The sequence below is a fragment of the Hyperolius riggenbachi genome, chromosome 7 (genome assembly GCF_040937935.1).
Source record: "Hyperolius riggenbachi isolate aHypRig1 chromosome 7, aHypRig1.pri, whole genome shotgun sequence".
Taxonomy (NCBI): Eukaryota; Metazoa; Chordata; class Amphibia; order Anura; family Hyperoliidae; genus Hyperolius; species Hyperolius riggenbachi.
This window is the reverse complement of record NC_090652.1, coordinates 284,771,260-284,798,648: the sequence shown is the minus strand read 5'-3', so window position 1 is coordinate 284,798,648 and position 27,389 is coordinate 284,771,260. Positions and strand designations below refer to the sequence as shown.

The 27,389-nt window shown below is 46.6% G+C and overlaps 1 protein-coding gene across 6 annotated transcripts in view; it reads right to left on the bottom strand.

Annotated features, from left to right (window-relative positions):
- LRP1B (LDL receptor related protein 1B) overlaps positions 1–27,389 on the bottom strand; it is a 2,031,260-nt gene that overhangs the window by 1,107,305 nt on the left and 896,566 nt on the right. For all 6 annotated transcript variants that reach the window (XM_068245873.1, XM_068245875.1, XM_068245874.1 and 3 more), the window contains exon 6: positions 18,155–18,412. In XM_068245873.1, coding sequence (XP_068101974.1) covers positions 18,155–18,412 — 258 coding nt within the window. The remainder of the gene's footprint in view (positions 1–18,154; positions 18,413–27,389) is intronic.

The following is a 27,389-nucleotide window of genomic DNA, read 5'->3' as shown; positions in this document are numbered from 1 at the left end:
AAAGCATTCTGGGAGCAGAATGCTTTTATAGTGCTAGTCATCAAAAGAAGGCAGGTAACGGATTTGCATGACTAATGTATGCAAATTCCTCAGCAACACAAGCTGCAGAACTGACAGAAAGTCTCTCTTAAAGAGACCTGCAGAATGCAGACGTGAACAGTGGTCAAAACGCTGCCTGTCTGCACAGGCAGCTGAGCAGATTCTCACAGTACCCCCCCTTCTAGGGTCGAATTCCAGACGACCCTCAAAACCGATATCTCCAAACCATTCTAACAGAAGACTCATGAAGGTCGGGGCAGCCCGACAAGGTCCAATTCCAGAGTCAGTCCACCCGAAACCGACCTCATCGGAAACAGAAGCCACCGAAACATGCCCATCAGTACTACCAGTCTCAGTATAACACCCATCAGGACTGTGAACGCCAGAGAAGAAGCCATCGACACCCTCCAGACAATACCCACCACCTTCCAAGGAGCGTCCGAAAATACCAAACCTGCCACAATACCTGTTCGAAGTGTCCCTTACAACACAAAAGCCACCGTTGATCTTATCCAGGGTACCAAGCAAAATCTCTCCCGGAATCTCCCAGAACCTTTTAAAGCTCCACAGAGATCCCAAGAGGGTAGAACAATCACCAGGCTCACATGGAGAATTACCAAGAACCCCCATGGAACCAATGACAATTCCGGATTCAGAATTACGAGGACACCCATCAAGAGCAAGACTTTCAGGGACCACTTCTGGGCATGCAAGCAGGCAGGCCATATCAGAGCATGTCTCCACCGAGGAAGCATCTGAGTACGCTGGTAACCGAGGCACACTTGGGCTTTCTGGGTCACAGAGCACACTGGGGTACACCAGCACAGGAGAAACCTCAGGACATGTCGGGGAACTGCCAACCTCAGAGTCCGGCACGTCAAGACCAAAACCAGTACCGGGCAGAGAATCATCATGAGTGGAGGTCACAGGCACTGAACTTTCAAAAGAAGACTCGGATACAAATTCAGAAATTTCTGTGACAATAATATCATCATTGACTACACAGGCGTGAAGCTCCATCAGAGCTGAAAAGGTAGCCAGCAAGGCAGCAATGCCTACTGAAGTGGGCAACACCTCAGAAGGACTTGGGGGGCAGGAGACATCTCCTACAAGTTCTGCACCCTTTGGGAGGAACTCGGAGATCTCCAGGAGGTCAGACAGGACCTCAGGAACATCCTTTTTCAAGTTTCCTAAGAAGGATTCTGAACTATCCATGTTACAGGGCAAGGCTTGAACTTTATTTTGTGAACCGAGCAGATGTCCCAGGGAAGGTTCCACCATAAACTGAGACTGAATTTCATCATCAGGACAGGGATACACAGAAATATCTAGTGAAACTAACTCTGGCTTTCTGAGTTTCGTTTCACTGCAGGGAAATTCCTCCATAGCAGTCAAACCAGACTGCAATTCCAAAATAGCAGAGAAACAGGTAACAATGGTTGCAATACCTAGACGAGCCTCTAGGGACACTGCAGGACATTTTAAACAAGGTAATATTGACTCATCCAGATTACTGGGTGGAGAGTCAGTATTTACTTCAGAATCAGACTCGCAAATGTCAATGCGAGTGGACATAATGTCTTTATTCATGATACAGGGCAGGCTCAGAGACACCTTCTCTGGACAGAGCAAAGGTGCTTCAGTATCAGGTTCACAAAACCAAAGTGCTGTCTCATTCTTAGACTCGGTTAACGATGTCGAATCCGAGGAGACAGAACGCAAAATTTGCGAATCCACAATCGCTTTAGGTTGCGAAACCGAACACTCCAAAGACAGGAATACTGAGGTCTCCAGGCTGGATTGCTGGATCTCAGAAACGCCAGCTGACAATGTACCTTTACAAACGTCACCTGAATGACGTACACGTAATTCATTCAGAATCATTTTCCACATACAAATCAGCGGACTCACAAAGTCAAATTCACACCCCTTTTTTTCTCTTAAGGCGGAAGCATAACTTATACATGCTCTCAAGACAGATTCACTTCTGGCAATGTAGTACTCACAAAACGACTCTGAATCGTTCTCCAATTCATACGCCAACGATTCGAGCTGTTTTTTCTGGAACGGGGGCTCCCATTCACACCTGACTAGGTCTGAGCATTCATACTGAACCATGTTAGGGGAAGTTGTGACAACATCATGAGGAATCATATTAATTTTACTCTTGAAACTGCATAGTTTGGGAATTTTCCCCATAGCAAGATCATAGATGGAGGATCTTAAAGTAGTACTGAGAGAAGAAGATCTGTTTTTACATGACAAGGGATCACACAAATCATTGACAAACCTGACACACTCACGCCGATCACAATCGACAGGAACATCTGAGAAACCGGCATCAGATCGCACAGATTTAACCTCTAAACAAACGGGAGAAACTCCATCAGAATTCACGCAGGTGTCCACAGTCGAGGCACACCCATTCATTTCAGGTCGTACAGTGTCCAAACTCACTTGCTTTACCCCAGAAAGACAGGAATAATCATGTGACAATGGTGTCTCTTTATTAGAAATAATTGGTTGGTGTGTGTGCAATTCGTCCAAAATAGTCTGCCACACATAAATCACCAGATCCACATCACACTCATCACATTCATCAGAATCGATCAAAAGGTACATAGAGTCGAGACAATCATTCAGGTCATTCGCGCTCTTTGCGATATAAAAATCGCAAAAGGCTTTCCAATCGAAATCAAACTCTTCCAACAAGGCCCCAATCTCCCATGAGGCAAATGGCGGTTCAAACAACCCAGTATCTAGGTAATCTCCATATGGGTTGGGGTCAGGAACGAGGACAGACTTTTTAACTGCTTTAATGTAGTGTGCGATCCTACCTACCGGTATAATAGGATCCACATATGCCTTTGCCTCAGGCAATGACATCTGAACAAAATCGAAGGTTCCCTCTGCCCTGGGAATTTTGGTTTGGCTGGACATTCTGTAACGATTGCGGAATCGTCTCCGTGATCAGCGCACCAGACGTGCGCTGACGCGGCGGATTTCCTCCACAAGCGTATTATTGAGGACACCCAGGCTAGGTGCTATGCACCTGCAGAGGGAAATTCCTGTCGGCAGGTGGAGCTGTGGAGTGCAGAGGAACAGCTCCTCTGCCCTACCACACACGCCAGACAGGAACTGTACGAAGGGAAGAAACGCAATCGCAAGAGAAGCGATTGAGAGTGAGCACAGAGACAGATTGTGTGTGTGTGCATAAAATTAGTCGCCAACCCGCGTCTGTGCACACACCACAGCAGATAAGAAGCAGGAACGCGATCGCGAGAGGTGCGATCGCCAGACGTGACACAAGGTTACAGCAAGGCGGAGCACGAGAGTAGCAAAGGCACAGCAAATAATACAATAAGGAGATACGGAAAATAACAAATGCTAGCTAACCGCGAACACCGCACTCATTCGCAACAGTGCACGCGGTTATGCGCGGTCTCCACGTGATAAGCACAATAGAGACAAGCACGCCTAACTAACCAAAGACAGACAAACACGAAACAGAGAACGCGAGCGCTTGCTTAACGGTTACCTCACCGAGCCTACAGCAAGCGTTTCGAATCAGACAAGACAGACACACGAAAACAGGGACAAGCGAGAGATAGGATCCACAGCACTAGCGAAAAGTGGCTAGCGCGATCCAAGTACAGAGTAGCAGAACAGAAGGATCCCCAGCGCTAGCGAAAAGTGGCTAGCGCGATCCCAGAAGACAGAACAGAAGGATCCGCAGCGCTAGCGAAAAGTAGCTAGCGCGATCCCAGGAGACAGAGTAGCAGAACAGAAGGATCCCCAGCGCTAGCGAAAAGTGGCTAGCGCGATCCCAGAAGACAGAACAGAAGGATCCCCAGCGCTAGCGAAAAGTGGCTAGCGCGATCCCAGGAGACAGAACAGAAGGATCCCCAGCACTAGCGCTAGGGCGAGTGCGATCCAAACACACGGCAGACAGAACAGATGAGGTAGGCAGAAACAACCGCTGTTTCAACCTACACTCCAGACTCAATCAGAAGGATCCACAGCCGCTAACGCTAGGGCTTGTACGATCCAAACACAAGACAGACGGAACAGGCAAAACAGATAATACAACCTGACTGGACTAGAAGGGGAGCCTAAAGCAACCCCCAGGAATTAACTATACTAGATAGCAATGGCTGACACTCCAGCAGTGTCCATCAGGAACAGACCATGGAAGGGAAATGTCCAGCAAAGCATTCTGGGAGCAGAATGCTTTTATAGTGCTAGTCATCAAAAGAAGGCAGGTAACGGATTTGCATGACTAATGTATGCAAATTCCTCAGCAACACAAGCTGCAGAACTGACAGAAAGTCTCTCTTAAAGAGACCTGCAGAATGCAGACGTGAACAGTGGTCAAAACGCTGCCTGTCTGCACAGGCAGCTGAGCAGATTCTCACACACATACAATGTATTGTGCCAGTTTCCACAAGATGGACCAACAATTGTTTCGGGGGACCCTTGACAAAGGGGGACCCTGCGTGGCCCTCGAAACAATTGTTGGTCCATCTTGTGGAACCTGGCACAATAAATTTGATGTGCTTTTGACAAATGGTGTGCTGACGATCCTTGCAGTTTTGTCTACAAATCTTCTTCTACAAAAATTTGCATGATTCCTTGGTTGAGCAGATGCAGTCAGTGGAACAATTGTGCAGAGAGCAGAAAGTTTTTTTCTCTCCTTGCCCTTAGTTGTCAGTCCCTCAAAACAGGGCCCCCTGTGGCTTCTGGGCCCCCCTGTTTCTGCATCTCTTGCAGGGTTTATTGTTACGACCCTTAGCGCGGCCCAGAACAGTGAATGCGAAGTGCCCCGCAACCCAGCTGAATTGTGCAGACTTCACAGGAGCACAACAGATCAGACCAGAAGGCGATCGAGGGAGCTGGAAGGAGCCCCAGGTAAGTAAAAATCCTTTTCTACCATTTGTCTTAGGTATACTTTATTCACTAACTGGCTAGGGTAACTTCTGGATGAGCATCCCAGCACCTTTCATCACATTAATGGACAGTGAGAAGGACAGACAAACACTGCAGCTGGGGCCTGTGTGTGGCACTGTTTGCTGGGCCCCAGATTCACTTGGGCCCCCTACAGCAGCCCCCCGTGATGCTCTGAAGGCGGCCTCAGTCCCCAGGGCCCACAAGTTAGCTGCTGCCCAACAACCCACCCCCCTTCAACTTTACTGTTATCCCTGCGGCCCCTGCACTGTTAGAAGAGTAACTCACCGGTCCGGCACGCTGCTCCAGTTCACTGGTGCCTCTTCGCACTGACCTGGTGCATGTTTTCCATAATGTCATGCGGAGGAGGCAGCCAGCAAGGATGAAGAAGGGAAGCATGATGGAGTAACATACTGGGACAGGTGAGTTGCTATGCTGAGAAAACTTTGCAGGGGCCCCAGGGAGCACAAGTCAGGAGGAGACCGGGGGGGGGAGCAGTAACACTTCGGGGCCCTGAGACAATTTCCTCCTTTGCCTGTTTGGTAGAGCTGTCCCTGGCAACCATTTTTTTTTTAAACAATACCAGTTTCCTGGCTGAATTGCTGATCCTATTCCTCTAATGCCTGGTACACACCATGCAATTTCCCGTCAAGTCGACAGGTCGAATTGCTAATTTCTGACAGGTCCAATCTGATTTCCGATCATTTTTCTTAACGATTGTGTACAGAAGTGATTGGAAAATTGATCAGATAAATGATCAGGAATAAGATTAGACCTGGCAGAAATTATCAATTTGTCCTGTCGGTCTGCAGGGAAATTGCATGATGTGTACCAGGCATAACGGGTTTAGGCATCAACCCTGAGCAAGAACGCAGATCAGGTAGCTTTGACAAAAATATGACAAGATTAGCTGTACAATGGCGTAGCAATAGGGGATGCAGAGGCTACGACCACACTGGGGCCCCTGGGCCAGAGGGGGCCCTCCTTCAATGTTAGTATTAGTTCTTTATTGGTCCTGTACTGGTAATGAACACTTCTATAGATGCTTTGAATAGTAGTTATCATGAACAAACTTCACCCCATCCCCTTCTTGCACCTATAATACTTTGGCAGTCCTTGGCAGGTTTTGGTGCGCCGTATCAATTGTTATGTATAGAGTGCGAGGGAGGCCCAATGCAAAACTTGCACTGGGGCCCACAGATCTTTAGCTACACCACTGCTCATTTCATGTGTGTGATTTAGACATTACTGCAGCCAAATAGATCAGCAAGACTGCCAGGCAACTGATATTGTTTATAAGGAAATCAATATGGCAGCCTCCATATCCCACTCACTTCACGTTTCCTTTAAAGGGACCTTCAACGGAGAGGGATATGGATGTTTTCTTTTAAACAATACTAGTTGCCTGGCAGTCCTGCTGATCTCTTTGGCTGCAGTAGTGGCTGAATCACAAACCTGAAACAAGCATTCAGCTAATCCAGTCTAACTTCAGTCAGAGCACCTGAGCTCCATGCTGGTTGAGGGGCTGTGGCTGAAAGCATTAAAGAAACAGGATCAACAAGAGAGTCAGACAACTGGTATTATTTTAAAAGGAAAAATCCATATCTCTTTCAGTTTAGGTTCCCTTTAAGGAAAATCTCCACTTTCATGATCCAATATGGCTACAAACTTTAATCTAGGCCCCATAAGAATTTCTGTAATTTAGGTTCCTAAATTTAGGTAGGTATTATCACAGAAATGCAAATTCTTCCAAGTTGATGCAAATTTATATGCGAATATATGCAGTTTGAAAATTGACCAATCAATTTAAACCTGGATTAGCAGCCCACACTGATCTGTCTCTGGCCATCAGGATTGTGCAATGTATATCTGGTTGCTACAGATGTCTTCCTCTACCCTCTGATGCTCCTGCCATGCATTTTCCTCAGGATCAATAGATAGTGTTTTATGCATTGGGCCTGACAAAGGGCTTAGTGCCTGAAACAAACGTGTCGTTGCCTCATTAAATTGCACTAGCTTCTTTTTGCTGTTATATATCCATGTTATGGAAGATTTTGTATATCCTTAAAGAGAACCCGAGGTGGGTTTGAAGAATATTATCTGCATACAGAGGCTGGATCTGCCTATACAGCCCAGCCTCTGTTGCTATCCCAAACCCCCCTAAGGTCCCCCTGCACTCTGCAATCCCTCATAAATCGCAGCCACGCTGCTGACAAACAGCTTGTCAGAGCTGGCTGTGTTTATCTCTATAGTGTCAGTCTGCTGCTCTCCCCACCTCCTGCAGAACTCCAGTCCCCGCCTGCATCCCTTCCCTCCCTGCTGATTGGAGGGAAGGGACGGGGGCAGGGACCGGAGCTACGCAGGAGATGGGGGCGCAGCTGAGACTGACACTACAGATGTAAACACAGCCTCACAGCACGGCTGTGATTTATGACGGATTGCAGAGTGCAGGGGGACCTTAGTGGGGTTTAGCATAGCAACAGAGGCTGGGCTGTATAGGCAGATCCAGCCTCTGTATGCAGATAACATTCTTTAAACACACCTCGGGTTCTCTTTAAGGAGCTTCTTACAGAGAGATTTTATGGAACCCTTTTTTGTGTATTTGTGTCAAAGTATTTTTTATATTTTTGTACCATAAGCCTGTGCACAAACTGTTTATTGTCCTTTCTATTTACATAAGTCAATATTGGGTTAAGTGGATAACCCTAAAAAAGGACTAAAAGGTTTCTCCTTCTCCTATATTTTTTATAAGAAGGAAGGTATTCCCAAATTAAATTATTACTTTAAATTGATTGGTCCGTTTTAAAACTTTATACCTTTGCATTACACTTTGCATAATTTTGGAAGAATGTGTAGCTCATTGATAATCCCTATAGATCAGTAGGAAGAATTTCAGAAGGTATGGACCCCAGAGATGAAATTACAGAAAAAATGCCTTCACATGTATGAGGCCTAAAAAACATAAAACATGTAACCAGTGGTGGATTCAGCCCATGCAGGTGCAGGGGGCCCTGGGGGTTCAGGGGCCTTGATCACTAGCGTAACAATAGGGGAAGCCGCCCCTGCCCCCGCTGGGGGGGCCCACTCAAGGTCGTTTTAGGGGGGCTGGAGGGGTCACAGCATGAGGGGAGAGCTTGGTAGCACGTCAGTGGGGAGGGGGGTGATCCCCCCCTCCCTCACCTCGGGCTCTCCCCTATGTGCTCCCCTCCTGCATCTATATAAGTGTAAGCAGTGGCGGCGGTGGCAGCAGCAGCAGCAGCAGCAGCAGCAGCAGCAGCTATAATTACCTCCATTCACCACCGGAGGCCGCCGATCTGTAAGGGCTTCACATTACTTCCTGTTAAAACAGGAAGTAATGTGAAAGTAATGTGAAGCCCTTGCAGATCGGCGACCTCCAGTGGTGAATGGAGGTAATTATAGCTGCTGCTGCCGCTGCTAGCACTTACATAGAGGCAGGAAGGGAGCGCAGAGGGGAGAGCCGGAGGTGCGACCAAGCTCTCCCCTTATGCTGCGACCCCTCCAGGCCCCCTAAAACGGCCATGAGCGGGCCCCAGGGTGTGGGGGGGGCACTCAAATTCTTGCAGGGGGACCCGGGGACTTCTAGTTAAGCCCCTGGCCTTGATGTATTGCTCTCCTTTCCTTTGATAAAGGTTTGCAACCCTCCTCCAAACAGTTGTTGTGCTCACACTTGTTATGGGTGGGAGGGATTTTGGTGGCTACCCTGTTGTGAAGGAGGAGGAAGTTATGGAGACCACTCATGTTATAGGATTCCTGGAACAAATTGAACTTCTATCCATGGGGCCACTGTTGATGAAGGAGAAGGAGGAGGGGTGTGAAGAGGCCCAGATTTACATCACAGGAGCCTATAGGTAGATATTCTTGCACCCTAGACTTCGCACTCCATGAACCTACAAACCCCCTCCGAACAGCACCGCTAGTGTGCTGGCTGGCCTGGTAACTTCTCCCTTACTTTCCTTGCCTGTCATTGGCAGCTTCAGGCCCCCTCCCCCTTATTGTAAGGTAGCCAGAGGTTCCCTCAGTATAAATAGCTAGAGGTGCCCCTAACTGAAGGGAGATCTGGTCACTGGAATGGCGAGACCCGAGTGAGTAGCCTCTCATTTACACTCCGCTCAGGACAGGGAAGAATGGAGGGAGGCCCTCAGGGAGGGGAGTGAGCAGCCTTTCTATCATCAGGCGCCTGCAGGCACGTGCCTACAGTGCCTTATAGTAAATCCGGAACTGGGTGTGAATGTAGGGGAAGGGATTTCAAATTTTTGCTTTGGAACTCCAGGATTTGTAGTTACACCACTATTAGGATAATGATAAAAGCAAGCCAGTAGTGGTAAAAGGGGGGATAAGTAACAAAAACCCACCATTCTAGTGCATGGTCCCCTCTTCATCTTCTAGCCTTGCTTCCAGCCACGGACAGGCAAATACGCTTGTGCAGGTCTGGATTTACCATAAGGCACCGCAGGCACGTGCCTACAGGCGCCTGATGATGTAAAGGTGGCTCACTCCCTTCCCAAATTGCCTCTCTCTCTCCCTCCTTCTGTATGCTTCATCTCTCCTTCTGTATGCTGAGTGTAAATGAGAGGTTACTCACCTGGATCTCGGCATTCCACTGACTAGACCTCCCTTCAGTCTCTGGGGCACCTCTAGCTACTTAATACTGAGGGTACATCTGGCAACCTAACGCTAAGGGGAACCTGTAGCTTCCTATGATGGAAAAGGGAAATAAGGGAGAAGTGACAGCTGGGCCAGCCATTACACTTGTGCTGCAGCTCGGCGGGTGTTTGTTGGTTCATGGAGGGGGAAGTCTAGGGTGCCAGGAGTCAGGACATCTGTGCCTATAGGCTCCTGTGATGTAAATCCAGGCCTGCACTTGTGCATGGCTTTTTTCCTCTGTGCATGTGCGCTGGAATCATGGATCTGCTCATCCACAACAGAATGTATTATCTGACCAGCCACCAATGAGGTATCCAACTTTTTCCACTCACAATTTTATATTTTCGTTATGGGGAAGACCTGAAATCTGATTCATTGTCCCCTAGAACTCTGTGCTTCCCTTGCTTATTGTTGGTCCTTCTGCAATGATGTGTCGGGGTTACATCAGGTCTCAGTAGAGGCACACATGCTGCTTTTCAACTAAGGCATTTCTTGTTTTTGGGGTTATATTCCTTTCTAGAAATATGCTAAAATAAATAAGCAAGAAGTTAAAGCTTTAAAATAGTTTAAAACCAACTACCACATACTACAATTAAAGTGAACCTAAGCTGAAAAAAAAAATCTTACCTGGGGCTTCTACTAGCTAGTGTTGGGCGAACATCTAGATGTTCGGGTTCGGGCCGAACAGGCCGAACATGGCCGCGATGTTCGGGTGTTCGACCCGAACTCCGAACATAATGGAAGTCAATGGGGACCCGAACTTTTGTGCTTTGTAAAGCCTCCTTATATGCTACATACCCCAAATTTACAGGGTATGTGCACCTTGGGAGTGGGTACAAGAGGAAAAAGCTTATAGTTTTTGAGAAAATCGATTTTAAAGTTTCAAAGGGAAAACTGTCTTTTAAATGCGGGAAATGTCTGTTTTCTTTGCACAGGTAACATGCTTTTTGTCGGCATGCAGTCATAAATGTAATACATATAAGAGGTTCCAGGAAAAGGGACCGGTAATGCTAACCCAGCAGCAGTACACGTGATGGAACAGGAGGAGGGTGGCGCAGGAGGAGAAGGCCACGCTTTGAGACACAACAACCCAGGCCTTGCATGAGGACAAGAAGCGTGCGGATAGCAATTTGCATTTTGTCGCCATGCAGTCATAAATGTAATACAGATGAGAGGTTCAATAAACAGGGACCGGAAACGCTAACCCATCACAGATGTTCATTGTTCATGTTACTTGGTTGGGGTCCGGGAGTGTTGCGTAGTCGTTTCCAATCCAGGATTTATTCATTTTAATTTGAGTCAGACGGTCTGCATTTTCTGTGGAGAGGCGGATACGCCGCCGATCTGTGACGATGCCTCCGGCAGCACTGAAACAGCGTTCCGACATAACGCTGGCTGCTGGGCAAGCCAGCACCTCTATTGCGTACATTGCCAGTTTGTGCCAGGTGTCTAGCTTCGATACCCAATAGTTGAAGGGTGCAGATGGATTGTTCAACACAGCTACGCCATCTGACATGTAGTCCTTGACCATCTTCTCCAGGCGATCGGTGTTGGAGGTGGATCTGCACGCTTGCTGTTCTGTGTGCTGCTGCATGGGTGTCAGAAAATTTTCCCACTGCCGATACCATTCCCTTTTGGGCACTAGCTGCGGCTTGTGTTGTTTGCTGCCCTCCTGGTCGTCCTGGGTTTGCGGAAGTCAGTCTGTCGGCGTACAACTGGCTAGAGGAGGGGGAGGATGTCAATCTCCTCTCTAAAGTCTCCACAAGGGCCTGCTGGTATTCTTCCATTTTGACCTGTCTGGCTCTTTCTTCAAGCAGTTTTGGAACATTGTGTTTGTACCGTGGATCCAGAAGGGTATAAACCCAGTAATTGGTGTTGTCCAGAATGCGCACAATGCGTGGGTCGCGTTCAATGCAGTCCTAGGCCGAAGAGGTCATAGCCTAGGGTCACAAAACCTGTTTATTTGGGCAATTTCAATGGTGGCGAGTCTGACGTACATAAATCGCAGCAATGGCCGTTAGCAACGTCTGAATCTCACGAAATGTCTCATGCAGGTAGAAGACATATTGTTAGACTTGGGCTCCAAAGATGGGTTCCCTACATCTCTGCAAACCAGAGTTACAGGGCTCCAAATTTGTTAAAATCCCCCATAGGCTTTCATTGGGCCTCCTATTTACAGTTCCAAAATCTCACATCTTTTCAAAGGGCAATTACTCAGCAGTGGCAAATTTTCTAGCATTGTAGGGACCCTTAGGGGGAACATGACTGGTGAGTTTCGGGCCCCTAGGCCAAAGAGGTCATAGCCTAGGGTCACAAAAACCTGTTTATTTGGGCTATTTCAATGGTAGTGATGGTGACGTACATAAATCGCAGCAATGGCCGTTAGCAAAGTCTGAATCTCACGAAATGTCTCATGCAGGTAGAAGACATATTGTTCGACTTGGATTCCAAAGATGGGGTCCCTACATCTCTGCAAACCAGAGTTACAGGGGTCCAAAATTGGTAAAATCCCCCATAGGATTTCATTGCCTCCCTATTTCACTTTCCAAAATCTCACATCTTTTCAAAGGGCAATGGCTCAGCAGTACCAAATTTTCTAGCATTGTAGGGACCCTTAGGGGGAACATGACTGGTGAGTTTCGGGCCCCTAGGCCGAAGAGGTCATAGCCTAGGGTCACAAAAACCTGTTTATTTGGGCTATTTCAATGGTAGTGATGGTGACGTACATAAATCGCAGCAATGGCCGTTAGCAAAGTCTGAATCTCACGAAATGTCTCATGCAGGTAGAAGACATATTGTTCGACTTGGATTCCAAAGATGGGGTCCCTACATCTCTGCAAACCAGAGTTACAGGGGTCCAAAATTGGTAAAATCCCCCATAGGATTTCATTGCCTCCCTATTTCACTTTCCAAAATCTCACATCTTTTCAAAGGGCAATGGCTCAGCAGTACCAAATTTTCTAGCATTGTAGGGACCCTTAGGGGGAACATGACTGGTGAGTTTCGGGCCCCTAGGCCGAAGAGGTCATAGCCTAGGGTCACAAAAACCTGTTTATTTGGGCTATTTCAATGGTAGTGATGGTGGCGTACATAAATCTCAGCAATGGCCGTTAGCAAAGTCCGAATCTCACGAAATGTCTCATGCAGGTAGAAGACATATTGTTAGACTTGGATTCCAAAGATGGGGTCCCTACATCTCTGCAAACCAGAGTTACAGGGGTCCAAAATTGGTAAAATCCCCCATAGGATTTCATTGCCTCCCTATTTCACTTTCCAAAATCTCACATCTTTTCAAAGGGCAATGGCTCAGCAGTACCAAATTTTCTAGCATTGTAGGGACCCTTAGGGGGAACATGACTGGTGAGTTTCGGGCCCCTAGGCCGAAGAGGTCATAGCCTAGGGTCACAAAAACCTGTTTATTTGGGCTATTTCAATGGTAGTGATGGTGACGTACATAAATCACAGCAATGGCCGTTAGCAACGTCTGAATCTCACGAAATGTCTCATGCAGGTAGAAGACATATTGTTAGACTTGGATTCCAAAGATGGGGTCCCTACATCTCTGCAAACCAGAGTTACAGGGGTCCAAAATTGGTAAAATCCCCCATAGGATTTCATTGCCTCCCTATTTCACTTTCCAAAATCTCACATCTTTTCAAAGGGCAATGGCTCAGCAGTACCAAATTTTCTAGCATTGTAGGGACCCTTAGGGGGATCATGACTGGTGAGTTTTGCCACTGCTGAGCCATTGCCCTTTGAAATGGTGTGAGATTTTGGAACGGTAAATAGGAGGCCCAATGAAATCCTATGGGGGATTTTACCAATTTTGGACCCCTGTAACTCTGGTTTGCAGAGATGTAGGGACCCCATCTTTGGAATCCAAGTCTAACAATATGTCTTCTACCTGCATGAGACATTTCGTGAGATTCAGACGTTGCTAACGGCCATGGCTGAGATTCATGTACGCCACCATCACTACCATTGAAATAGCCCAAATAAACAGGTTTTTGTGACCCTAGGCTATGACCTCTTCGGCCTAGGGGCCCGAAACTCACCAGTCATGTTCCCCCTAAGGGTCCCTACAATGCTAGAAAATTTGGTACTGCTGAGCCATTGCCCTTTGAAAAGATGTGAGATTTTGGAAAGTGAAATAGGAAGGCAATGAAATCCTATGGGGGATTTTACCAATTTTGGACCCCTGTAACTCTGGTTTGCAGAGATGTAGGGACCCCATCTTTGGAATCCAAGTCTAACAATATGTCTTCTACCTGCATGAGACATTTCGTGAGATTCAGACTTTGCTAACGGCCATTGCTGAGATTTATGTACGCCACCATCACTACCATTGAAATAGCCCAAATAAACAGGTTTTTGTGACCCTAGGCTATGACCTCTTCGGCCTAGGGCCCGAAACTCACCAGTCATGTTCCCCCTAAGGGTCCCTACAATGCTAGAAAATTTGGTACTGCTGAGCCATTGCCCTTTGAAAAGATGTGAGATTTTGGAAAGTGAAATAGGGAGGCAATGAAATCGTATGGGGGATTTTACCAAATTTGGACCCCTGTAACTCTGGTTTGCAGAGATGTAGGGACCCCATCTTTGGAATCCAAGTCTAACAATATGTCTTCTGCCTGCATGAGACATTTCGTGAGATTCAGACTTTGCTAACGGCCATTGCTGAGATTTATGTACGCCACCATCACTACCATTGAAATAGCCCAAATAAACAGGTTTTTGTGACCCTAGGCTATGACCTCTTTGGCCTAGGGGCCCGAAACTCACCAGTCATGTTCCCCCTAAGGGTCCCTACAATGCTAGAAAATTTGGTACTGCTGAGCCATTGCCCTTTGAAAAGATGTGAGATTTTGGAAAGTGAAATAGGGAGGCAATGAAATCCTATGGGGGATTTTACCAATTTTGGACCCCTGTAACTCTGGTTTGCAGAGATGTAGGGACCCCATCTTTGGAATCCAAGTCTAACAATATGTCTTCTACCTGCATGAGACATTTCGTGAGATTCAGACTTTGCTAACGGCCATTGCTGCGATTTATGTACGTCACCATCACTACCATTGAAATAGCCCAAATAAACAGGTTTTTGTGACCCTAGGCTATGACCTCTTTGGCCTAGGGGCCCGAAACTCACCAGTCATGTTCCCCCTAAGGGTCCCTACAATGCTAGAAAATTTGCCACTGCTGAGTAATTGCCCTTTGAAAAGATGTGAGATTTTGGAACTGTAAATAGGAGGCCCAATGAAAGCCTATGGGGGATTTTACCAAATTTGGAGCCCTGTAACTCTGGTTTGCAGAGATGTAGGGAACTAATCTTTGGAGCCCAAGTCTAACAATATGTCTTCTACCTGCATGAGACATTTCGTGAGATTCAGACGTTGCTAACGGCCATTGCTGCGATTTATGTACGTCAGACTCGCCACCATTGAAATTGCCCAAATAAACAGGTTTTGTGACCCTAGGCTATGACCTCTTCGGCCTAGGACTGCATTGAACGTGACCCACGCATTGTGCGCATTCTGGACAACACCAATTACTGGGTTTATACCCTTCTGGATCCACGGTACAAACACAATGTTCCAAAACTGCTTGAAGAAAGAGCCAGACAGGTCAAAATGGAAGAATACCAGCAGGCCCTTGTGGAGACTTTAGAGAGGAGATTGACATCCTCCCCCTCCTCTAGCCAGTTGTACGCCGACAGACTGACTTCCGCAAACCCAGGACGACCAGGAGGGCAGCAAACAACACAAGCCGCAGCTAGTGCCCAAAAGGGAATGGTATCGGCAGTGTCCTTGGAGTGGGAAAATTTTCTGACACCCATGCAGCAGCACACAGAACAGCAAGCGTGCAGATCCACCTCCAACACCGATCGCCTGGAGAAGATGGTCAAGGACTACATGTCAGATGGCGTAGCTGTGTTGAACAATCCATCTGCACCCTTCAACTATTGGGTATCGAAGCTAGACACCTGGCACAAACTGGCAATGTACGCAATAGAGGTGCTGGCTTGCCCGGCAGCCAGCGTTATGTCGGAACGCTGTTTCAGTGCTGCCGGAGGCATCGTCACAGATCGGCGGCGTATCCGCCTCTCCACAGAAAATGCAGACCGTCTGACTCAAATTAAAATGAATAAATCCTGGATTGGAAACGACTACGCAACACTCCCGGACCCCAACCAAGTAACATGAACAATGAACATCTGTGATGGGTTAGCGTTTCCGGTCCCTGTTTATTGAACCTCTCATCTGTATTACATTTATGACTGCATGGCGACAAAATGCAAATTGCTATCCGCACGCTTCTTGTCCTCATGCAAGGCCTGGGTTGTTGTGTCTCAAAGTGTGGCCTTCTCCTCCTGCGCCACCCTCCTCCTGTTCCATCACGTGTACTGCTGCTGGGTTAGCGTTACCGGTCCCTTTTCCTGGAACCTCTTATATGTATTACATTTATGACTGCATGCCGACAAAAAGCATGTTACCTGTGCAAAGAAAACAGACATTTCCCGCATTTAAAAGACAGTTTTCCCTTTGAAACTTTAAAATCGATTTTCTCAAAAACTATAAGCTCTTTTTGCTAATTTTTTTTTCCTCTTGTACCCACTCCCAAGGTGCACATACCCTGTAAATTTGGGGTATGTAGCATATAAGGAGGCTTTACAAAGCACGAAAGTTCGGGTCCCCATTGACTTCCATTATGTTCGGAGTTCGGCCATGTTCGGCCCGAACCCGAACATCTAGATGTTCGCCCAACACTACACGTGACCCGTTCGGCCAATCACAGCGCTAGCCGAACGTTCGGGTAACGTTCGGCCATGCGCTCTTAGTTCGGCCATATGGCCGAACAGTTTGGCCGAACACCATCAGGTGTTCGGCCGAACCCGAACATCACCCGAACAGGGTGATGTTCTGCAGAACCCGAACAGTGGCGAACACTGTTCGCCCAACACTACTACTAGCCCCCTGCAGCTGCCCTGTGTGCTCCGTCACAAAGCGCTCCTTCGGTTCCCTACAGCGTGCTACTTTCATTTTGATGCGCGGCCCTGGCCCACGTGCCTCCTGATTGCGCTCCAGTGGATAGGAGTGCTCTGTGCATGCGCAGTACAAAAATATATACTGCGCATGCACAGAAGGCTCCTGGTGATGGTCTGTTGACTCACCAATTAACTGGCCAGGTAAGAGTAGCTGCGGGGGACTGGAGGGACAGCCCGGGCACCAGTGGTGGGCCGAAATTTAGCATCGAAATTCACAATTACGCATCGTAATCGTAATGCAAAATTTCAGAGAAAATCGTAATTAATTCCTAATGTAATAGTAATATTTAATAATTTTGCATACTTTCGTGCCGACTTTAGCAGTTAATAGCAAAGCCCCCTTACATGCTATCGCTACTAAAATTGCTACTTATGTTAAGCAGAATATTGAGTACAAGTAAAAAATATATAATTTTTCAAAAAGACTGTAGTTTTTGAGAAAATCGATTTTAAATATGCAAAAATAAAATTGTTTTAAACTGTCATTTTTCTGAGTTTAAAAAAACATTTTTCCTTGCACTTTGTAAAATCAATTTTCTCAAAAACTGCAAGGTATTTTTGCAACATTTTTATTTTTCTGACTTGTACCCACAATTCCCCTTAACATATGTTGCAATTTTGGCGTAAATAGAATGTATGGGGGCTTTGCTATAAACTGCCAAAGTTGGCATGAAATTATGCAAAAATTCCACAAAATTTTAGGCACAATTATGAAAGACTACACAAAATCAATTGAATTTACAAATCGGAATTACGTATAGGCGTAATCGCAAAAATGTATGCAAAATTTAGCGTAATCGTAATTAGCTAATTACGATCCTCACTGCTGGGCACAGGGTGGCTGCAGGGGGCTAGTACCAGCCCTAAGTTAGACTTTTTTTTTTTTTTACCTCAGTTTAGGTTTCCTTTAAATACATCTTTGCCAATAGGTGCTTAAAGGGAACCAGAGAGGATGAAATATAAATACCTGGGGCCTCTCCAGCCCCATACGCACGGATCGCTCCCACGCCGCCGTCCTCCGCTGCCTGGATCCGCCGCCACCGGGTCCCGTCGACGCGAGTCGGCCAGTCGGCCGGTGGACGCGGCCAATTCTCCGCATCACAGGGTGCTCTCTCCATACAGATACGCATGTGGCTGCCTACTGCCCAGCCGCATGCGTACGGGTATGAAGGGAGCCCCTCTGATGTGGACAATTGGCTGTGTCCACCGGAAGTGACGGGCCTGGTACCGGCGGATCCAGGAAGCAGAGGATGGCGGCGTGGGAGCGATCCAGGCTTATGGGGCTGGAAGAAGACCCAGGTATGTATAAAATCATTTTCTATTTTGGCTGGACATTCCTCTCTGGTTCCCTTTAAGGTTATCATTATCATGCACTGCATTGATTAACGCAGGATTTAAAAATGGGTACATACCACTAGGGGTATTGAGAAACAAAGATCAAGTGCACAAAACCATTCTACTTACTATGTAGATACTGCGATATGTGTATTGTCCTCCCTTCCGTGAGGGTCCAGGTCTTTGATATTTTGTGGCATTTTAGCTGATATGAAGACTTTTTGGATTCTATCCAGCAGACGCTGTTCTCGTCGTACAGGAAGTCCAGCGTGTGAATTCCGTTAGCGTTCAAAGGGCTCCTGTTGGGTAGTTTCCCGCCATTAAGATCCAGCACTTCAATGGTTTCCGAGTTTGCAATCAACAGAACCGGCAGTCTGTCAGCGGGCTCTAAGATTAAACATAATGCAATCATAAGTATTAATTTGGGAGCAGAGTCAATCTGCATATCGCATAGCAAACAGTGAAGATAATGAATTCAGCCTGTTGGTGCCACAGCAAAAGGAGGATCTCTTCCTTGTAAATACCTTAGTCAACTATTTTCCTGCAAGGTACAAAAAATCTATCTTTCAGTGGAGTTATTCCAGAGCTCTCTCTTGTTTTCCATATAAACAGGTGATAAATGCTTTCAGGGGTCTTTCACACTGGTGCAGTCTGTAGGGTATCAAACCTCAGTGACTGTCTATAGGGCACCAAACCTCAGTGACTGTCTGTAGGGTACCAAAACTTAGTGACCGTCTGTCTGTAGGGTACCAAACCTCAGTGACTGTCTGTCTGTAGGGTACTAATCCTTAGTACCCTCTGTAGGGCACCAAACCTCAGTGACTGTCTGAAAGGCACCAAACCTCAGTGACTGTTGTAGGGCACCAAACCTCAGTGACTGTGTTTAGGGCACCAAACCTCAGTGACTGTGTTTAGGGCACCAAACCTCAGTGACTGTGTTTAGGGCACCAAACCTCAGTGACTGTGTTTAGGGCACCAAACCTCAGTGACTGTGTTTAGGGCACCAGACCTCAGTGACTGTGTTTAGGGCACCAGACCTCAGTGACTGTGTTTAGGGTACCAAACCTCAGTGACTGTCTGTAGAGCACCAAACCTCAGTGACTGTTTTTAAGGTACCAAACCTCAGTGTCTGTCTGTAGGGTACCAAACCTCAGTGACTGTCTGTAGGGTACCAAAACTTAGTGACCGTCTGTCTGTAGGGTACCAAACCTCAGTGACTGTCTGTCTGTAGGGTACTAATCCTTAGTACCCTCTGTAGGGCACCAAACCTTAGTGACTGTCTGTAGGGTATCAATCCTTAGTACTGTCTGTAGGGCACAAAACCTCAGTGACTATTTGTAGTGCACCAAACCTCATTGACTATCTGTAGGGCACCAAATCTCATGACTGTCTGTAGGGCACCAAATCTCATGACTGTAGGGTACCAAACCTCATTGACTGTCTGTAGCGCACCAAACCTCATTGACTGTCTGTAGCGCACCAAACCTCATCGACTGTCTGTAGCGCACCAAACCTCATTGACTGTCTGTAAGCAGCATAGCAGCAGCATAATGCGAGGGCAACAAAAGTCTATGGGGTAGTTCACATTGTCTCAAGTGCAGTGTACTGTCACTTTGCCGGAAGTACCCTATCTAACGCAAGTGCATACCTACATTACTGCGCAACTCCTGTCGTCTATGGTGACGGACGTGTTTTTTAAACAACTGCCACAAGGTTTACACGTTACGCATGCGCTCTCTCCACCTTTTCTTATGGAAAAGAAACTTCTTTCCCCTGCAGCTTCTGTGCGCCCATGTGGCTGCATCCCTTGCAGGGTCTATTGTTACGCCCCTGGCCTGGTGTGTACAGGCCCAGGTTTACATCACAAGAGCCTATAGTCACATATATCCTGGCACCATAGACTCTGCCCTCCATGAACCTACAAAACCCCACCGAACCGAACCGCACCGCAAGTGTGCCAACTGGCCCAGATGTCACTCCTCCCTTACTTCCCTTGTCCGTCATAAGCAGCTACAGGTGTCCTTTAGCATTAAGTATCCGCTGGTACCCTAGGTATTAAGTAGCTTGTTGTACCCCTAATGGAGGGAGATCTTGTCAGTGTAATTATTATTATTATTGTTGTTTTATTATTGTCGCCAACATATTACGCAGCGCTGCACACTAGATAAAAAGGTTAACATACAATGTAGGGCATACAAGTAGCTCACAACAAAACAAGATCATGCAAATGTCTTTGATAACAGTAGTTCAGTGTCATTGGTCAAAATAGAGACTATTCTAGTCCACAAGAGTGGAGACGGACAGTAAGATTGCATAATCAAGCTGGAAACACTAGGAAGGAAGGCCCTGCCAGAAGCTTACAATCTAAATGTGGGGGTAGAGACAATAGGTGCATCTGTTGAGTGGGTGCCCAGCAGAGAGCTGGGTGAGTAACTTCTCACTTACGCTCAGCTCTGGACTCTGCATAGAGAAGGAGGCACTAGGGCAGGGGAGTGAGCCGCCTTTCCATCATCAGTTGTCTGTAGGCACGTGCCTACAGTGCCTTAAGGTAAATCCGGTGTGGGGTGTGCATCTTCGGAGAGACGCAAGGCAACATTACCTATGTGTCAGAATCCACTCTACTGGCCTTGATTCCCTGGACTGTTTTGTTTTCTATGTAAGTTGCATAGTTCAGTCCAGGGAAAAGAGGCCATTTTGTTAGTTTGCAAGGCTGACTGATTTGCATCTACTTATCTTGCAATCTGCTTGTCTGCTTCCTTTGAAGGTTTCCAGTATAAATGTCACTTCCTCCCAGAATTCCTTGCTCGTCATAGGTTTTGTTTGGTGAAGACTGAATTTAGAGCCTCAGCCTCTTTGTACCTTATTGCGAATGTTCTAGTGTAGTTATTTCTTGGGGAGTGCACTTTGCACTCCTTCTAGTGCAGTCAGGTTTTGTATTATTTGTACTGCCTAAGTCTGGTTTTGTCTTGTCCTGTTGTGGCGATTGTACTATCTCCTGCGGTGGCAGATAGTAAATCGTTCTGTTCCTAGATCGCATTCGCCCTAGCATTAGAGGCGGTGGATCTCCCTTGTCTGAATCTTGGAGTATACCCTTAGCTGCGGTTGCTACTGGTGACTCCTTCAGTCTGTTTTGTCTGGAACGAACGCTTGCTGTTGTCTGGTGTTAGGCAACCGATTAGCAAGCGTTCCCGCTGTTTGTCTTTGTTCTCCGGGTTCATTTATTAGTCAGGGTTGGTACATTTTGTCACTGTTGCGCTTAACGTGCGGTGACCGCGTTTAGCCAGTTCATTTGTTATTTTCCTTGGCGTTCAGATTGTAGTTATTTGCTGTGTCTTCCTTACTCAATTCATTCTCTGTCTTTGCTCAGTCTTGTGTTGCTGATAGCAATCGCCTCTCTTGCGATTAGCTTTCTTACTCTGGTCTGTTCTGATGTGATATGTCTACCGTCACCGGGTGGCAACTAGATTGGTAGACATTCACATAGTCTGTCTCTATTCTTGCTTTCTTCTGAGTTGCTACTTTGTTGCCCAGTCTTGCTTAATCGTGCAATTTCAATCTGGTATCTGTGGCTGTACAGAGGACTTATTCTCTCCATCTGCTGGTTGGAATTCTCCTCTACAAATATATACTGGGCGCTTTGCTTCTGTGATTGTGGCGATGTCCTTTTGCTTCAGCGCACATGGTGTGCGCTGACTGGAAATCGCCCCCAGATCATTACACTCTCCTTTTAAAACCAGTTTTAATTCTTTTATTGCTATTGGGAGCCTCCACCCAGTATTTTTTTTTTGTACACAATAGATGGTGCTCAGTATCTAGTAATTGTCAGCTTTTATTGCCAAGCACTTCTATTTTCAATATATTTTGCTCAGGCACAGCGAGGTGGTTGGGTGGGCGCTAGGGAAATCTTTGAACTTCAAAACACAGAACATAGCACTTATAAGATCCTCTTTGTTGTCTTGTGAGTATTGAGTGCCAGGGGAGACATCTTTCATGCTTCCCTCATGGCCGTAGGTTAAAGGAAAGGATTAGAGATCAACGACTACAAAAGTTGAAAGGATCTCAGTGATTCACAACACTTAGTGGAATTTGTTTAAGGCACATCTACAGCAAAGCAACTTAGTGAGCAGAGCTACCCTGGAGTTTAACAAAAGAGGGTTAGAACAAAGTTTTTCTCCTGCTTCAAATTTATCGGCAGACATTCTCTGCCACAAAGTCAAAATTCAGCCCATTTTTTTCTATCAAACTATTGCTTTTCTCGCCATAGTGATAGTCAAGTGTTCCAAATGCCACTATGTTCTTGAAAATAGTGATAGTTCTATAATCAGGGCTGCCTTCGGGGCATCACAAGGATGACTGTAGTATGGGGCCCGAGATAAATGCACCCTGTATGTTCTTAGAAATTGTAACCTGTCTAATTACCCCCTCACATGTGATTAATCACAGCTGTAATGTGATCTCTCAGCTGTGTCAGCTGGCTGCCTCCACAGAGCAGCTAATTTGTAAACACAGGATGTTAACACTGTGTCTGCTTCTCTGAAAGCAGGAAGTAGACTCACTACAAATTAATTGTAGGATTTGTATCAGCTGGACCAAATAAATGTGTTTCTTTAAAATTTATTATGCAGTTGCTTATGTTTTAGAACAGAGAGTAAGTTCTGAGATTAGGTCCGCTTTTAAGGTTAGGCATCTGTGGAGAGGGTTTTAAGGTTAGGCGTGTATGTGTAGAGGGAGGGGCGGCTTAGGTTAGGCATGAGGAGGGGGGAGGGATTTAGGATTAGGCATCGGCAGGGGGTGATCAAGGAGGGAGGCTTCAGTGTGAGAATAGGTTTAGGTTTAGTTGTAGTAAAATATCAGTATGGGGCAGAGTGTAGTAAGTGGGGGGGGGGGGGGGGGCATAGGTTTGCCCAGTATCAGGGCCCAGAAAATTCTGAAGGTAGCCCTGCCTATAAGATTGCCACTGTGGCTTTTAGGGTGAACAGTTGATGGATTTCTTTTTGACTTTTGCACTCTACACCGTTTTATTTATTGACCTGACAGACAGGATCTCTTGTAGAGAAGGAAAACCTGCTGTCCAGACCCCACCCCTGTCAACCCCAATCCCATCATGTCTAAAGGAAGATGGGATCAATGACAGTTGCCCACGCCCTCCTCCTGCATCCTAATTAGGAGGAGTGGTTAGCAGCGGCTCAGAAGCCACACCCACCCTCCTGCAGGATACTGTATCTTGTAAATGCCCAGGGAAGAGGAAGACACTTAACTGTTGATATTTTTATGAAAATAAAGGGAATTTAGGAAATATTTGTAATGCTTAGACACAATTAATGTTACTAAACTGAGAGGGAGGGGTTATTGATGTAATAAAAACATAAGTTGACTTTAGGATGTAAAACTCTAGGTCAAGCTCTAGGTCAAGCAGAGGTTGCAGACGAGGGTCCTGGTGTGCAACTTGTGTTTCCTGCTTAGTCCTATCTTTCTTACAAATTAGCGGGTGTAACCAGATTACTGCAAGCAAGCAACCTTGAGCCACCTCAACTAGACTAGCTCTGTGTTTTCCTGCATATTGATGATAAGTCACTCTGGAGGAACTCCTTCGGCCCTCCTCCACCCCTCCCCTCACATGGCAACATAACACATCACTAGCCTGGCGGGTAATAAAGCACCCGCTCAGCATGGACCTTGCAATGTCACACAAGGAATTAAGTATTGGTTCCTGGCGGGCGACCGGCCTCGCATGCTTGTATGTGGCTTAACACGCCCTCAGAGGAGATCGCAATCTAATAACCACATGGTTTAATGATAAAGAACACAGTAGGTAAAAGACAGCACACACAAATGAGCGGCAAACTACATTTCCTGGCAAAAAGAAACGACAAGTAGTTTCAACAATGTTGTCCAAACTATTAGGAAGTTCAAAAACTGTGTGTGAAAGCAGAAAGTTACATTTCACACGGCATTTGCGCATGCTTTGGAACAATGTAGTTTAAAGGAACACTGAGCATCTTTTAAAAACACAATTTGCACTTACCTGGGGCTACCTTCAGTCCACCGTAGACCACAAGGTCCCCCAGCATCCTCCTGGCTCCTCTTCCGGTCCCACAAAGCGGCTCAGTTAAAAGGCGATTTCAGCCTGAAGTTGCCAGTTCGCGTCCCCATCGTGCAAGCTAGGCATCATCTCGCCGGCCGGCGTGATGACGCGTAACTTGCGCAGCAGGTCGCCGATTAATGGAGCAGCCTGCGGGCCCAGGAGAGGAGCCAGGAGGATGCTGGGCGACATCGTAGGCTGGAGGAAGTCCCAGGTAAGTGAAAATTGTGTTTTTAAAAGGTGCTCAGTGTCCCTTTAAATGACTTGTACACACCAGTCGACTGCACAATATCTGCTCAACAGTTGTCTGAATTTATCCGCCAGTTGGATTGTGCAGAATATCCATGATGGTGTAGTGGTTAGCGATTGCCTTGCATTGCTGGGTCCCCGGTTCGAATCCCAGCCAGGTCAACATCTGCAAGGAGTTTGTATGTACTCCCTGTGTCTGTCTGGGTTTTCTCCGGGCACTCTGGCAAACCCAGAATTTTCAAGGAGGGGATTCCTGAAAGGTCTCCCTCAGCTACACACAATTCAGTAAAATAATATGGTAGGACATCATGCTGGTGGGAAATATTGCAATTTCCTGTCTTTTCCGACCAACCGACAACAGGATAATCAGGAGCAGTTTGGATACAGATAATAATGAGGACAGCCAACATTGGTAATGAAGGGGAAAGTGAAGCAGTCACACAGCAGGACACAGGGCTGTGCTCATACCTGGCTCTGTTACGTTCCCCAGAGCTGCTCCATGCTCTGTACACACGTTGCTGCTTTGTCCAAAGTCAATTGTAGCAGGGAAAGAAAGGGGGTGGGGCTGTAAGCTGCAGGATGCCTGCAGATATTCTAGAGTCTCAACTTGTGCCTGTCCCCAGACAAAGCAACCCCTGGTCTGAGGGGGGATTCTGGGCAGCTGTAATCCCCCCCTGCGTTTGCCTATGCTCTGAGGGACAGTTACGTGACAAGACAATATGCTCTGTACAGCTCTGCGTAATATGTCGGCGCTATATACATACTTAAATAAATAAAATAAATCGATCGTTTGTTGTTGAGTTAAACGATTGTCATCCGAAACCTCAAAATTTGTTGTTCATCAGACATTTCAAATGACTTACCTAGCGTTTGTTCAAGGCATTATTTGCCCATTTCAATTTTGGATCGAAGTAAAAACATGTAAGTCACATTTTAGCTTGTGTGTATGTATGTGTGTTTTGCTCACAAATATCCGCCAAAGTCATTTTCAAGTCGAAAATGCTATTTTCGATTTTAAAAATATATTATGGTCACTGAAAATGAAAATCAGAAAGTAGGAGCGAAAAAGACAAATTTTATTTATGAGTTTGCAGCAAATTATACCTTTTAAAATGAAAAATCATGAAAAACTGTGAAGGTATTACAAAATGCTTTTCAAAGGCATTTTCGCTCAAAAATCAAATTTTTCATCATTGTCGCAAAAGTTAATGCAAAAAACATAATGAGAAATTGATATCGCCATCTTCGCTTATTGCTGATGTTAAACATCTCCCCTCCCCCCCCCCCCTTTCAATATCAAAGCTACAGCAGGTACTTACCAGAAAAGGAAACTAAAGTGAAAAAAAAAAAACATTTTTTCCTTTCCTGGGGCTTCTACCAACTCCCTGCAGCCCGCGCTGTCACTTAGGACCCGTTTCCACTATAGCAAATCTGCATGCAGATTCGCATAGCCAATACAAGTAAATGGGCCTGTTTCCACTTGTCAGGAAATCTGTGCGGTCTGCTGTGCAGGAAAAATCTGCACAGCAGATCCATCAGAATTCGATTCGCATGCAATGTAATTAATAGGAAATTAGCATGCTTTTTCGCTATGCGAATTTGCGTACATTTTCACCTAAAATCAATGTAAAAGCACACAGGCACTGACATGGTTAAATTTGCATACTTACAAAAATACGCAAAATCGTGGCAAAATTCACGTACGAATTTGCATCTGCATGCGAATTCATTTTGCGTCTTCTGCAACGAATTTGCACCGCACAAGTGGAAACGGGCCCTGGGTGTTCCTCCAATGCCTCGCAGCGACCCTCTTCCGGCTGGCCGACTCGGCGAGTTGACGGCCACTGCACATGTGCGCCTGTGGCTGCGCGCGTCCTCGATCACGTTCACTCTGCATGCGCAGTAGAGATTTTTTCATGATGTTCATGTGCATAGTGCAGTCCACGGAAGCGCGATCAGGAGGCGCATGGACCAGGGCCGTGCATTTAAATGACAGAGGGTCGCTTTGGGGGACCAGATAATCACTTTGTGACAGTGTGGGCACAAAGGTCACAAAGTGATTATCTGGTCCCCCTGCATCTGCAGGGGGCTGGTAGAAGCCCTAGGTAGCTTTTTTTTTTTTTATTCAGTTTAGGTTCACTTTATGATTAAATGGGGCTCTAGGGAAGATAGCGGTTTTTGACCAACACTGATGGTCACCTGGACTTGGTGGGGGCTAGCATAGCATCCACCAGGCCCCTATTTTCTCGTCAGGCCCTAGGTAACTGCCTAGGTTTCTGTTGTGGATGGGCTGGCTCTTATACTCACAGGTAAGATGACCATAGCCGGCCTTTGATATGACGCGCCGGCTTCCAAGGGGGCGCCTATAGCTGGTTCTCGTCAGGCCCTAGGCAACTGCATAGGTTTCTGTTGTGGATGGGCTGGCTCTGATACTCACAGGTAAGATGACCATAGCCGGCCTTTGATATGACGCGCCAGCTTCCAAGGGGGCGCCTACAGCTGGTTACCTATACTGAGGGCACCTACACCTGATTTCTTATACCGGGGGCACCTATAGCTGGCTACCTTTACTGAGGGCACCAACACCTGTCTACCTATACTGGAGACACCTACGCCTGGCTACCTATGGGAGGGATGGAGACCTTCAACTGACTTCCTGTACTGGGGGCACCTATGCTTGGAAACCTATATTGAGGGCACCTACACATGAGATCCTATACTATGGCACCTATACTTGGCTACCTACCTATACTGAGTCTGAGGGCGTTTTTTTTTTTTTTGGGGGGGGGGGGGGGGACGTTGCGGCTATAACGTGTGGTGCAAATTGTCTTTCTTTGGAGTCATTGTCCTAGGAGATATCTCAGGAGAAAAGGAATTGCATATGGGCCTGTGTGTGTGCGTGTGTATGTGTAGGTGTGCACACATGCGCTAAGAGGATGAAAGGGGGCACAAAAATCAGGTTTCGCTCAGGGCGCTGTGAAACCTGAGGCCGGCCCTGAAGATGACATTCACCAGACTGTTAGGAACACTCTT